This window comes from Diadema antillarum, unplaced genomic scaffold (genome assembly GCF_040938485.1).
Source record: "Diadema antillarum isolate AM-2024a unplaced genomic scaffold, OU_Dant_1.0 seq00001158_RagTag, whole genome shotgun sequence".
Lineage (NCBI taxonomy): Eukaryota > Metazoa > Echinodermata > Echinoidea > Diadematoida > Diadematidae > Diadema > Diadema antillarum.
The window spans coordinates 243,078-256,163 of NW_027271968.1; the positions used below are offsets into that span (position 1 = coordinate 243,078).

At 37.2% G+C, this 13,086-nt stretch overlaps 1 protein-coding gene across 1 annotated transcript in view; it reads left to right on the forward strand.

The window, feature by feature from the left end:
* LOC139744316 (exosome complex exonuclease RRP44-like) overlaps positions 1–12,332 on the forward strand; it is a 218,268-nt gene extending 205,936 nt beyond the window's left edge. The window contains exon 22 of the mRNA XM_071654761.1: positions 12,029–12,332. Within this exon, the coding sequence (XP_071510862.1) occupies positions 12,029–12,127 (99 nt within the window). The 3' untranslated portion in view covers positions 12,128–12,332. The remainder of the gene's footprint in view (positions 1–12,028) is intronic.
* The last annotated feature ends 754 nt before the right edge of the window (positions 12,333–13,086 follow it).

Consider the following 13,086-nt stretch of genomic DNA (forward strand, 5'->3'; position numbering starts at 1 on the left):
TTCACAAAGGTGGTAGAATCTTGCCCATGGTTTAAGCCATGGACAAAGACCATAGTTTTGTATGGGGCGCCAAGTGTTGCATGGCCTATTTCGTTACAAAATCTGTCATTTCGTCGACGATAATGAAATGTCCATTTGGGCATTAAAACGTCCAATTTTTACCTTATATTATACGATAAGACTTTGAGTTTGATATCAAGGGTGAATTGAGTGGCAAAGTTGAGGTGGTAGAAGAAACGAGGGTGAGGCGACAGAGCCTACTGTCTGTCTGTAGTGCGTCCGTGTTGATATGTTTTGCTATGGTGCGCCAAAAGGAGCCATGTCTTATTCTGTTACAATATCACTGTCCCACTAATAATTTTGTGAAAAAAATAATCTTCAACTAATGATGTTGTTGCCCTTGATTTTGACATAAGAGTAACATTTTTGGTGATTTTGTACGGAATTCCTGATTTTTTTTTTTATTTTTATAGTAGGCCTACCAGACATTTTTTACTTTGGCGCACCATAGCAATTAATCAGACTGTTGGCGTTACCATGTGTTGTGCGGCTCAAGCTACAGTACTAGTACTAATCTGCAGTAGTCTGATTGGTAGGGCTCCCGACAATTTCTAACGCCCGGCGCCCAACATTTCTAATTTCTAGCAATTTCTTTACCGGCGGCACTCACTGGCCCTGCTTGATTTCACTCCATCTAAACAGCTACCGTAAGTGGCATGCACACGTAGCTGTAAGGATTCATAACATAATTATGTACATAATTAAGTTCATATAGGCCTATTAGGACATAAAATAAAACCTAAATGAAATTTTGACCTTGTACCTCTAACTGTTGGCATTAGATCTAGATCACGTAGACCTACATTTAGCTAGGGTTCTGCAGAGTTAGCTTGTGGTTCTAGTTCAAGTAGAGCGCCTAGGCCTACGAGCTGTTTGAGAGGCGAGACTGAGGCACAAAAGCGCAAGTAGAAGTCTGTATAGATAATATATGTATACTTACTAAAATTTTAAGCAAGATGGATTCAATAAGTGATAATTTGCAAAAATTATAACCAACTTGTACCTGATTCTTTGTAGAAGAGACTTTGCAACACTCTGTGATCCTACGCAGATCATGCGGAATTTACGCTTTGAACCACAGTGCTGTGTAGCAACAGTCCATCAGTGCAGGGCTGATTTGTTCCTTGTGTGACGTCACAATTTCGGTCCCCAAAATATTGCCGTCAGATTGGGTTCTGGCGGTAAGAAAAGGGTCTCAAAACACCATCTCTCCATCATTCTAGAGAGGTTTTCACTTTCTGAAACTTAATTATTCATATTCCTAAAGACGTAAGCTTTCTAGAAATGTATAATTCACTTTATTTATTAATATAAAGCTATTTTTCTCATGGTGAGTACTTTAAAGGAAAAAAATAACGTTTAATTCTTTTTTCAACAAACTACTTAGAAGTTAAAAGCCATTGACTTGTCTAATTTGTATTAGAGATGGGTACAACCAATATTAACCCTATAAGCCCGAGCTATTTTGACCCCTTCCAGGCCCGAGGGAGGGCACATTGTGCCCCCCCCCCCCATATAACTTCTTTATTATTCGATGTATGACTGTCATATTTGGCACATGGATAGAGCAACTCATACTCTACATGACCCAACATTTGAAATTTCTCAAGGTCATCCACTGAGGGCGCTATTTACCAAAATATAAAGAAATACATAGGAAATACGCTAAAATCATGTGGTTTTTTTTTAAATTTCTTTATCCCGAGCATATATGTTTTTATTTCATATCAATCATTTTAATATTTACCACAAAGGAAAAGCAAGTCTACCTTCACTATTTCTTATGGGTGAAATTTCTCAAGGTCAACATATGGGGGCGCTATTCATTACAATATAAAGCAATATGTATACAATAAATTTCCAGCAGAGTGGAAGGTGTCGAGAATAGGTAATGTGAGGGATCATATTTTGAATGATAACCCTGCTGATGTTTTTGAAATTAGTCTTAATATTAACAAAAAAGTGTACCTCTTAGTGTCAGTATCTTCAAAAATGATTTACAATATTTTTATTGGTACAATTGAAGATTCTTTCCTTTCCAAACACCCAGAAGTATTAGCTTTAAACATGGATAGATCGGCAACTGCAGTTTGTTTCTCTTTTCCTAGAATTTCAACACTAGACTGGAAGCTGAGAGAATTCCAGTATAAGCTTCTGCACAATGTTATTTTTTGTAATGATAAACTTCACCAGTTTGGAATAACACATTCAAATCTGTGCTCCTTTTGTAGGGAAGAGGTCGAAACATATTATCATATATTTTATGACTGTCCTCAAGTTTATCAAATATGGAATGAGGTAGGAAATAAATCAAAATTTCCTCAGTTTATTAATATAAATTGGCTGGATGTTTTACTTCGATTCAGGGAAAATATCAAACTCAATGCCTTGTTGAATCATGTGTTAATTTTGATTAAGCATATGATTTATACTAATCGTAAAATTGGAAGAGTTCCAACCTGTGAAGAAATATGTAGGGCAATCGCCACCTCAAAACAGTCTGAATATGAAAAAGCAACATTAGAGGATAAATTGACATTACACTACGCGAAATGGGAAAATTATACTTCATGAAATACCGGGTTTAACTATTGCATCTTGTTAAGATATATTTTTTGTCCCCGCCGAACGAGTTCGAGCAGGGGACTATGAAACGGGCTCCGTACGTGTGTGTGTCCGTCCGTGCGTCCGTGCGTCCGTCCGTGTGTCCGTCCGTGTGTGCGTCCGTGTGTGATCAAAATGTTCAAAATGCTACTCCTTCGCCATTTCTAACCCGATTTTGATTCTGTTTGCTTTATATGATAGCACTACATGGGAGCTTTGATACTTCTATACAGAATTTCAATTGTGACCTTTGACCTTGACCTTTGACCTATATTGTACATTTTGCTTCAAAATGCTACTCCTTCGCCATTTCTAACCCGATTTTGATTCCGTTTGCTTTATATGATGGCACTAGGTGAGGGCTTCAAAACTTCTACACAGAATTTTGACCTTTGACTTCTTTGACCTTTGACCTTGATTTTTGACCTATATTGTACATTTTGCTACAAAATGCTACTCCTTCGCCATTTGTAACCCGATTTCAATTCCGTTTGCTTTAAGTGATGGCACTAGGTGAGGGCTTCAAAACTTCTACACAGAATTTTGACCTTTGACTTCTTTGACCTTTGACCTTGATTTTTGACCTATATTGTACATTGCCTACAAAATGCTACTCCTTCGCCATTTCTAACCCGATTTTGATTCCGTTTGCTTTATGTGATGGCACTCGGTGAGGGCTTCAAAACTTCTACACAGAATTTTGACCTTTGACTTCTTTGACCTTTGACCTTGATTTTTGACCTATATTGTACATTTTGCTACAAAATGCTACTCCTTTGCCATTTGTAACCCGATTTCAATTCTGTTTGCTTTAAGTGATGGCACTAGGTGAGGGCTTCAAAACTTCTACACAGAATTTTGACCTTTGACTTCTTTGACCTTTGACCTTGATTTTTTTACCTATATTGTACATTGGCTACAAAATGCTACTCCTTCGCCATTTCTAACCCGATTTCGATTCCGTTTGCTTTATGTGATGGCACTAGGTGAGGGCTTCAAAACTTCTACATAGAATTTTGACCTTTGACTTCTTTGACCTTTGACCTTCATCTTTTTACCTATATTGTACATTTTGCTACTAAATGCTACTTCCGGCGGGGACATATATTACGCACCGCGTAATTTCTACTTTTCCTTGTTGTATTTACTTCAGTCAATCTATTTAGAATGATTTGAATATCCTGTGTTTTCAGCTTTGCCCACTCCACTTGTTTATTTTCTCTGATCCTCATACCATTAAAACTTAATCAAATATTATCTGATTATGAATCTCCACTTGCATAAGACCCAGAGAGATATTAGTCATTATGATGTTCATAATTGGTGAATAGAATACATTTTAAAGATTTTGTAAGTCCATCACCTCTCATGCTTTTTTTGTATTTGTTTTAGATAAAATCTTTATTCAGACTGGTGACTGAATCATGTCAAATGTGTAAAATTTATGTATGTTTTATCTATATTTTGCACACAACCTTTTGTTGTCCGTTAAACAGTGTATTATAGTTATATTTTGTGTCATTACAATGTAACAATTTCATTTGATTGGTCAGAATAAAGGCTATAAAAAGCGTCAAAAAAAAAAATATGTGAAACCTGTGATGTATTGCTTGGAATAGATACATATATTGGTATCACATTTCATATTTCCGAAATATTGAAATTTTGAGTTTGCAGATTGATAATATGATAAACAAATGATATTACAGGTAAAAACTTGTTTGAAGATAACACAAAATAAAAGGGTAGTCTTTGGAAAATGCTGTATTTTCGATTATTTCTATTATATCTATTGTTTGATGCCTATGTCATATAAAAATAAAGGAAATAATAAGAAAAACCATTGCAGAGTAATTCACAACCATAATTACTTCACCATTTGGTCCTTCAGCAAATTACAGCCAAGAAAACTCCCATTTCATTAATTATTATACTGTTAACTAAAATTGCAACAGAAAATCATGCAAAATCTGATGAACGTGGTTGTCAGTTTACGGTTGCCATGGCAACCGGCAATATCGGACATAGCTGAATTATACATCAAAATGTTCGCAATAAGATTTTAGGAAAAGTCACCAAATTTGGTTGAAATCGGGTAAAGGGTGTAGGAGTGGCAAACGAAAATATGGTGGGGGGGGGGACAATGTGCCCCCCTTGGGCTTTATAGGGTTAAACTGTCTCATGAAAAGGAAAACAAAAAACCCTACTATCAAAATTTCATGACTGTTTTGTCTTCATGACCATTTCTTGGTGCAATGTCTGGGCCCTGTGTTCTGTGATCTCCACAAAGGGGCTGAAATCAAAAGACTAGTATCCAGACAGTTTCTTTGTCCCAAGCTCATATATTCATCTGAGATCATGTGCAGATGGTTTGCTGTGGGCACCCTTTCATTGTCTCACTCCATCCCAACCCAAGTTCTTTGTTCGCAGCAGAGCCAAGTGAGACACATTCTCTCTGATATTTGGATATGAGAGCTCAAGGTAGCTGTTGTTAGAGAGCACTCCTCAAATTTAGCACTAGGAAAATGGAACTTGTGAAGGATTTTGTTCTGAATTACTGCTTGCACAGATTCAGTATTGACCAGTACCAGCCGCAGAAATCACATAACTCATTTTACTGGAAGGGAAATTTCATCATCATAATGTTGCTTTGAATGAAATCAGAAAAATTAGAGAAGTAAATCAGTGAAAATATGGGGAAATGTCCAACACCTGAAATCAGATGTGAATGGCAAAAGTTTAGAGAGTATGATGAATTGACAACCCTGCCTAATCAAGTTGTCGTGCAGCTCTGCTGTTGTTTTGTACACAAACTTCCAGTAACTTTAATTTTCTAAAATATTTGGGCACAGACAGAACTTGTCTATTAGCAAAGACACACAAAAACATATTATTCTCGTCGTATAACAAGAATAGGACTGAAGATTTTTTTTTCTGGAGGAAAATCAAAATTGATGAATTTTTGTGTATAAACCAAATAGAGAGATGCTCAACACCTAGATCACACAAAGTTGCCAATTTATCTTAACTGTAGTTGTCATACAAAGCAACATAATATCAGGATTAAATTTTTCTTTAAGGTTCTGTATACCAGAACTTGTCAGAAGTGGATATCAGGTACTAGGGAACCATTTCATGAAGGTCTCATGAGACACTTTTTGCCCTTAAGACAGCTTATGAGAGACTTGAAAGGAAATGGATTTTACTTTTCCTTGAAAGTCTCTCATAGCTTCATATGAGTGATGTTGGCCATTCTGAGATTTATGTAAAGACTTTTATGTGATGACTTCATGAAACGGACCGTTTTCCAGAGGGGGAAAAAATATAAGTGTAGTTTCATAAATTACATGAAGACATATGTATGAAACAAATTGATTTAAAAAAATGTTGGTAGATTTCAGGTCAGACTCTTTGATCTCAGGGTGGTTTTCTTGTCTGTATTAGAACACATGAATTAACATTTCCTTTTCTCAGTAACTCGTGGCTAGGATTGTAAAATGTGATTAATACTCCAAAATTATTTCCTTTAGACTTTAAGCGCAAAGCCTATTTAAGCAGTTGCTTCATCCTAGGTTTTTTTATGCATTTGCCCAAAATTGCCTCTTTAGGGTAACATGGAACACCAAAAGTGCATCATCTACAAACTAACCACTTTAGAAACTTCAAAGAATATCAATCGATATATTTGCAAAGAAAAGAAACAGTGTCAATGACTTTGTTCAAACTTCATACAGGGTATCATGTTTATGTACATCCACGTTGGCAGATAGAGTTTACTTTTCCTGGCAAATCTAAGAATGAATATTAATGGTATCATTTTGTTTTGAAAGGAAAATAAAGATTCTGCATACAAGCGATGTCACTGTCACATGCCATAGGGAATATTGAGACACCAATCAGAAGCCATGTTTTGCTGCAATATAAAATTGTTTGATTCCAGCTGTTTATTTAATTTTTCTGATGGTATTAGTAATCATAGTTGTAAATATGAACTAGACAAGCACTCTGAGGGCTCAGACCTCTGCCAAACAGCTCATTTCCACCACTGATCTTGTTCATCTATAGAGATCAGTGATTTCCACTCATAGGTATGCATGCTGAAAATCACCCAATATCCCAATATAGAAGCCTTTTGTTATGTCATCAACATCCAGCTGCGCGCCACCTCCCCCTAGCAGAAACTAGAGTATGCACTTAAGGCTGGGTTCACATAGAAGTATACGGTATAAGGTATTCGCTATTCGTTATTCGCTATTCGCTATACGCTATTTGGGCATGGTGGGTCACAAGGTAGCACGCTTGTCCTGCTTTAATATTCTTTCGGCGCCGTCAAGTCGACCCAGTACACCATCACTCGCACCATCAACTCCCTATCCCATGCAGGGAGGATTTCTTCCTCCTACACAACCATCCCAGCAATCTTATTAAGAGTTTCTAAACTGAGATTACATTGGAACATACCATTTTTGTTCAAGTTCAAAGTTCAAGTTCAAATTTATTTCATATTTCCATTTTCTCAATGATGACATTACAAATTATTGACAACAAAACAAGAGTACAAAATATATACAATCATGTCTTTTGATTGTAGATGAAAAAGAAAAAGAAAATATACTTGACACAAATGTACATGGTCACATCGTATGAAAAAGTCACTAGTAAGTATAAGAAATATGATGGGGCCTACATAAAAGCTTTAAAGCTTGTAAAACTGTAGGTTCCCGAGTTCATAGGCATATAATTTTACACGGAGAACGGATATGTTTGTCTTGACTAACTAAAATTACACCAGTACAAAAAAAATCGATGAGTAATAAACTAATGAACCACATAGATATCGCACAAACCAGACTGCATACTAATCTCGCAGTGTTTGAATAACAAAAATGCTATATTATTAAAAGATGTATCGGTACCATGAAATCACTTGAATAACTTGGTGCTGCGGACAAGGACAAAAGACTGTGAGCATAAAAAGGTTGCTAAAGGCTTGGTAGTGTGTATCCACTAAGTAATAATTGTTTTAATTTGCGTTTGACGGTGAATAAAGATAAGGAAGAAGTGATATCTAGAGGGAGATCATTCCAATATCTGGGTCCAGTAAATATAATTGTCTTCTTTGCAAAAATAGTGCGAGTACGGGGAAGGTGATAGGCGTCACTCTGGCGAGTGGGATAACAGTGGATAGAACGATTCCTTTTGAACATGTGGATAAAAACAGATGGTAATTCATTAGTTGTTAGTTTATACATGAAGATTCCGAGATTATAATAAAATAAGTCTGAAATTTTCAGAATTCTGTTTTGATGGAAAAAACAATTGGTATGGGCAAAATATCCGGCGTGGTTTATGATTCTTATTGCACGCTTTTGAATACGGAGAAGGGAATCTAGTAATGAGTGAATTGCATTTCCCCACGCCAAAATTCCATAATTGAAGTGTGGAGATATTAAACAAGAATATATACTCTGCAAAATATGAACAGGAAAGAAATGTTTGAGCTTATTCAAAATCCCAATATTCCTAGACAAAATTTTACTTACAAAATTAACATGAGTTTTCCAGAAACTTTGTGTTACAAGAAAGCTATAAATTTAGTATATGAATAAAAAAACTGACCCAACTCTATCCTTGGGTCATTTTGGGTAAATCAATTAAAACTGATTATTTTTAATTTATTTAATAACATTGTATTTGATCATGATACACAACACTGCATCAGAATATCAGTCTACATGTTTATTTTTGCTAAAGGGCAAATCCAGACCCAAATTTCCATCATTTCAGAAACAAGAGATGGTATACATACGCTGCACGAAAATCAAATAAGCATGCACGATTCCCACTATACTATGCTATACGCAGCTGTACGGCATTTTCGAATAGTGCCCTCTTATGTGACCCGGTATTGGGAAATCCTATCGTTCGATTCAAGCTATTCGCGTGCCCTCGAAAACGTGCACTGTATACCCGAATAGTGTACTCCTATGTGAACCCAGCCTTAGTGCGCATATGCAAACATCGAAAAATGTGCAGCTTAAACTCTCAAGTTCATTGACCCTACCCACCAAAATATTGAAAATCCTTCATAAAATCCATAAAAATTTCCAGATCACTGCCAAAATTCAATCATCTGTTCCTCAAGTCATTCTCAACCTTTGCTGTAAGTTTCATCCAAATCTGTTTGCAACTTTTTGAGTTATTATGCCCACATACAAACAAACAAACAAACGCCAATGAAAACATAACCTCCTCCCTCAGTAACAATCATCAATTTAGCATGTTCAAATATTTGCCAGTATTGTTCACATGGTTCCTTCCAATAATTTTTTTTTTCATCACTGAATGCAAAACATTGACAATGACAGCTGAAAACAGCATTGATTTTGCATTTTGTTTGTTGTTCTCTGACTTGTCTTCTACCAGGAATATGGTACTGTTTGTAACTGTAGTGTAATTGTTGCATTAGCCTACCTGTTGTTGCTTTACTAATATTAATGCAGTTTACTGTCAGGCAAATTCAATTGTGCTGCTTGAGAATGTTCAGTCTGGTTGCGAGGTAGCAGGGTGTTTATGACATACAAATGTACATCCCCCATCTCCAGTGTAAGGCCGTAGGAGTATGGAGTATAGGAAAGTGCTGGAAGATCCCTCCCTACCTGTAAAGTTGATATTTGCCTTCCTTTTCATTTGCAGGATGCAAAAATATGTGTCTTGAAACTACAAGCGTACAAATGGTACATGACGTAAATAGTGATAGTATATTCCCAGTAAGATGTGCTTATGTCCAACAATTGATCCTTTTCATACCTGTTCATGTGCCATGTCAATGTGCAGATTTCATCAAATAGCAAGGAAAGTGTGCAACAGCTTTGCACATCCAATTGAGACCATAAATGATCAACATTCCCATTTTCCAATGCAAAGGACATCATATTTGTTCTTTGACTCTGCTTTATACATAGAACGACATCACCTTTCACCCATTTGCAAATTTGTGAAGTTAATTCCTGCATTTAAAAGCAAAATATACATATGTATGTCTTCCATTGTTGGAAGTGCAGTAGAAAGTCTTCTTGTCTAATATCCAAAGCAAATGAGGTGTGTGCTAAAAAAAAAATAAACTAGAGAGGGGCTGTCAAAGGCGGCAGACCCACGCCTTGTACAAAGTCGGGGTAAACATACTGTGCATTCGGTCATCTACCAGAATTCGGTCACTTAATTGCCAGTGTCCTTTATCACCAGCCAGTGCGTTCTACCAAAGATCGTACACTGAAGTGTACGATCTTTGGTTCTACATCACACGCAAATCACATCATTTCACATACGGTAACACTCATTCACCACAGGAAAGTCCTTTAGTCTCCTCCAAAAATCCATCGAAAATCCCAAATTCCACCGTCAAAAGTGCAGATTCGGAACTTTTCCAAGCGCGCGCGAATTAAGTCCAGTTTTAAGAGTATTGTCTACGCGACGGGTCGCCGAAAAAGCGCTAAAAATCGAGAAATACGCCGTTTTCTTGCGGGATATTTTGCTTATAGCAAGCCGAGAGTGTGTTGATATCAAAGGTCGTATGAGTGTACGAGTGTACGATCTTTGATGGTATCCACAAAAGCGCAAAAGAAAAACAAAATTTACGTACCCCCTAGGCAATTACCCCTATGATTAGTGTCTACGGGAATTATTCAATGCAAGGGTTAAATGCAAATGTCTACTGCACCAGTATTCGGTCACCAACGAGCGCCGCAACGTCCCCGATGCTATTTTGCACCAACAGGGTAGAGCGCAATGCATTTTCAGCGGCCTTGCACACGCATTGACATTGAGCACGCATATCGTGCAGTGTGACTGCGACCGAGCAAATGCTCCTCCAACGAAAAAAAACAATCAATTTTAATTTGAAAAATCATCAAAATACGGGCCAGTTTGTGACGACGGAGAACGAACTTTCATAAATCCAGAAGGACATAGTCCTTCAAATAGGCCTAAACGTAAATTTCGGAATTCTTACGAACATTTGATCAGCGAAGTCCGATCGTTTGGGAGTTTATGTTTTCGTATGGTAGCGGAAAATCACAAAGTGAGAAACGGGAAATTTTCGGAGTGGTCACTATACCATGGGGTCAAAACTTAAAGGTCGCACAGAATTTGCAAGGGTCAACCGATTATCACCAAAATCTAATCGATTCTTTCCTGTCATTATCCAGACATCCCCTGAACATTTTGTGCAAATCTGTTTACCCATTCTATTGTTATCTTGTACACAAACAAACAAACAAACAAACAAACAAGCAAACACACAAACAAACAAACAAACAAACAAACAAACAAAACAAACAAACAAAACAAACAAACAAACATACGGAACCCTTTACATAACCCCCTGCCGATTTTCATCGGCGTGGGTAATAAATAAATGTTGTGTAGTATTCACATAATCAGGATGGCTTATCTGGGACATTTATAAGATGCCATGAAAAATTATTTACTGAGCTACGTAATTTGTCAAAACATTCTCGTATTTTGTGTCTAATTTCGCTCAGACTTCCAGTCATATGTAGCTTTCTTCTCTAAGTGATTGCAATGCCCCCTTTTTTATTATCAAATGACATTCAAGCAGATGAAACATCCAATAAAAATACAGTATACAAATGACGCACAAGTCTGAGTGCATCAGTCGGATTGTGTGCATAAGGTAACTACATGTATGGAATGCTTAACCCACGAGGTGAAGCTGAGTGGGTTAGGCTAAATTCTATCATTACCGCACGCACACTATATTCCGACTGACGCATGCAAAGACATGTGCATCAGCTGTGTTGTAGAATGGGGACAATTTTCTTGCCAAAAATCCACTTTTCGATCATGTTACCTGATAAGCAAATTTTCTGGATTTCCTTTTGGGTTGCCATAGACAAAACCTCAAAAGCCATGCATCCAGTAATTACTGGCAAGAAGTGATGTGTAAGCAAGTGTTATATCATAAATGATTATAGAATTGGTAGCATAATTACATGCATTAAAAGTACTGGATGCATGATTTTCTAGCCAATAGGAGCCTCTTCACGAGTGCACAAACGCTAACTTAGTGCGCGAACCTTTGCTACAAGGTGCACACTCTAACATGTTTACAGTGACCGTCCTCTGTGAGGCAGCGTGCAGCCACTAAAAAACCAACATGTAGCTCTTGACCTATGAGATTGCAGGATATTTGCTCCCCATTCTGTAATCATTTATGATACAACACTTGCCTCCACATCATTTCTTTCCACTGTTTGTATTAAAGCAACCTCTGTTTGTGTGGGTTTTCTTTTATTTGTTTTTAACTCCTGTCTTTGTACTGCCATTCTGTTTTTCATTCTAGGTTCCAGGATTCAGTGTTCCATCACAAACTTCTTTGGAAGACAACACGGAGGAAGAAGATGAACCACCAACAAAAAAGAGAAAGACATCACCCACCTGAAAGTAATTTTACTGTATCCCTCTAATGTGTTGTGATGTATTGTAACTAGTTCCTGTTTCAAGGTATCAGCCTCAAATGGGGTCAGTGCACTCCTCTTCCATCTCCTCTCTCATACTCCCTTCTGTTTCAAAACAGAAACCTTTGGAGCCAAGCCCATCAACTCCATCTTGCATGAAAAGGAGCCTTCAGTGTCGCTTGCCCCCCCCCCCCCCCCAAAAAAAAAGAGTGGTTCCAAGTCCGTACTTTGAAATTACCATATCATAAGAAATGATGCAATATGATAAAGGAAAAGAAAAAGACATCAGTCTCTTCACAGTGTAGATTGATGGTCTTGCCAAGTTGATCTCTTAAAACTAGAAAACTGGGACACAACTCCCAGTTATGTGCAGGATTGAGTGATATAAGAATGTGTCTCTTCTGAAAAATACTGATGTTTGTAAGTTGTAAGAAATAGTAGGAAATGATGCAAATGATATTACATCAGCATATTGATGCTTTTAACATCTCACTGTATTTTAGTACATCACATAGTAACCTTAGTGGTACTCTCCTCTGAATGTACATTGTAGATGTCCTGTGGAACAATGGAGCTTTGTGGGTTTTTTTATGCCTCCGCCACGAAGTGGTGCCGGAGACATTATGTTTTCGGGTTGTCCGTCCGTCCGTACGTCCACTTTCGTTTACGCGATAACTTGAGTAATATTTATTGGAATTTTACCAAACTTGGTCCAAGTATGAAGTATGATGGGGCAATTATTTGATTAGATTTTGGGTGAAATCGGCTAAAGGTCAAAGGTCAAGGTCAAATCATGAAATTGTATCCGTTTACGCGATAACTCAAGACTGGATGGAGCAAATTTCACCAAACTTTGTTGGAGGATGATGTATGATGGGACAACTACTTGATTAGTTTTTCAGCGAAATCGGACAGAGGTCAAAGGTCAAAGATCAAGGTCAAA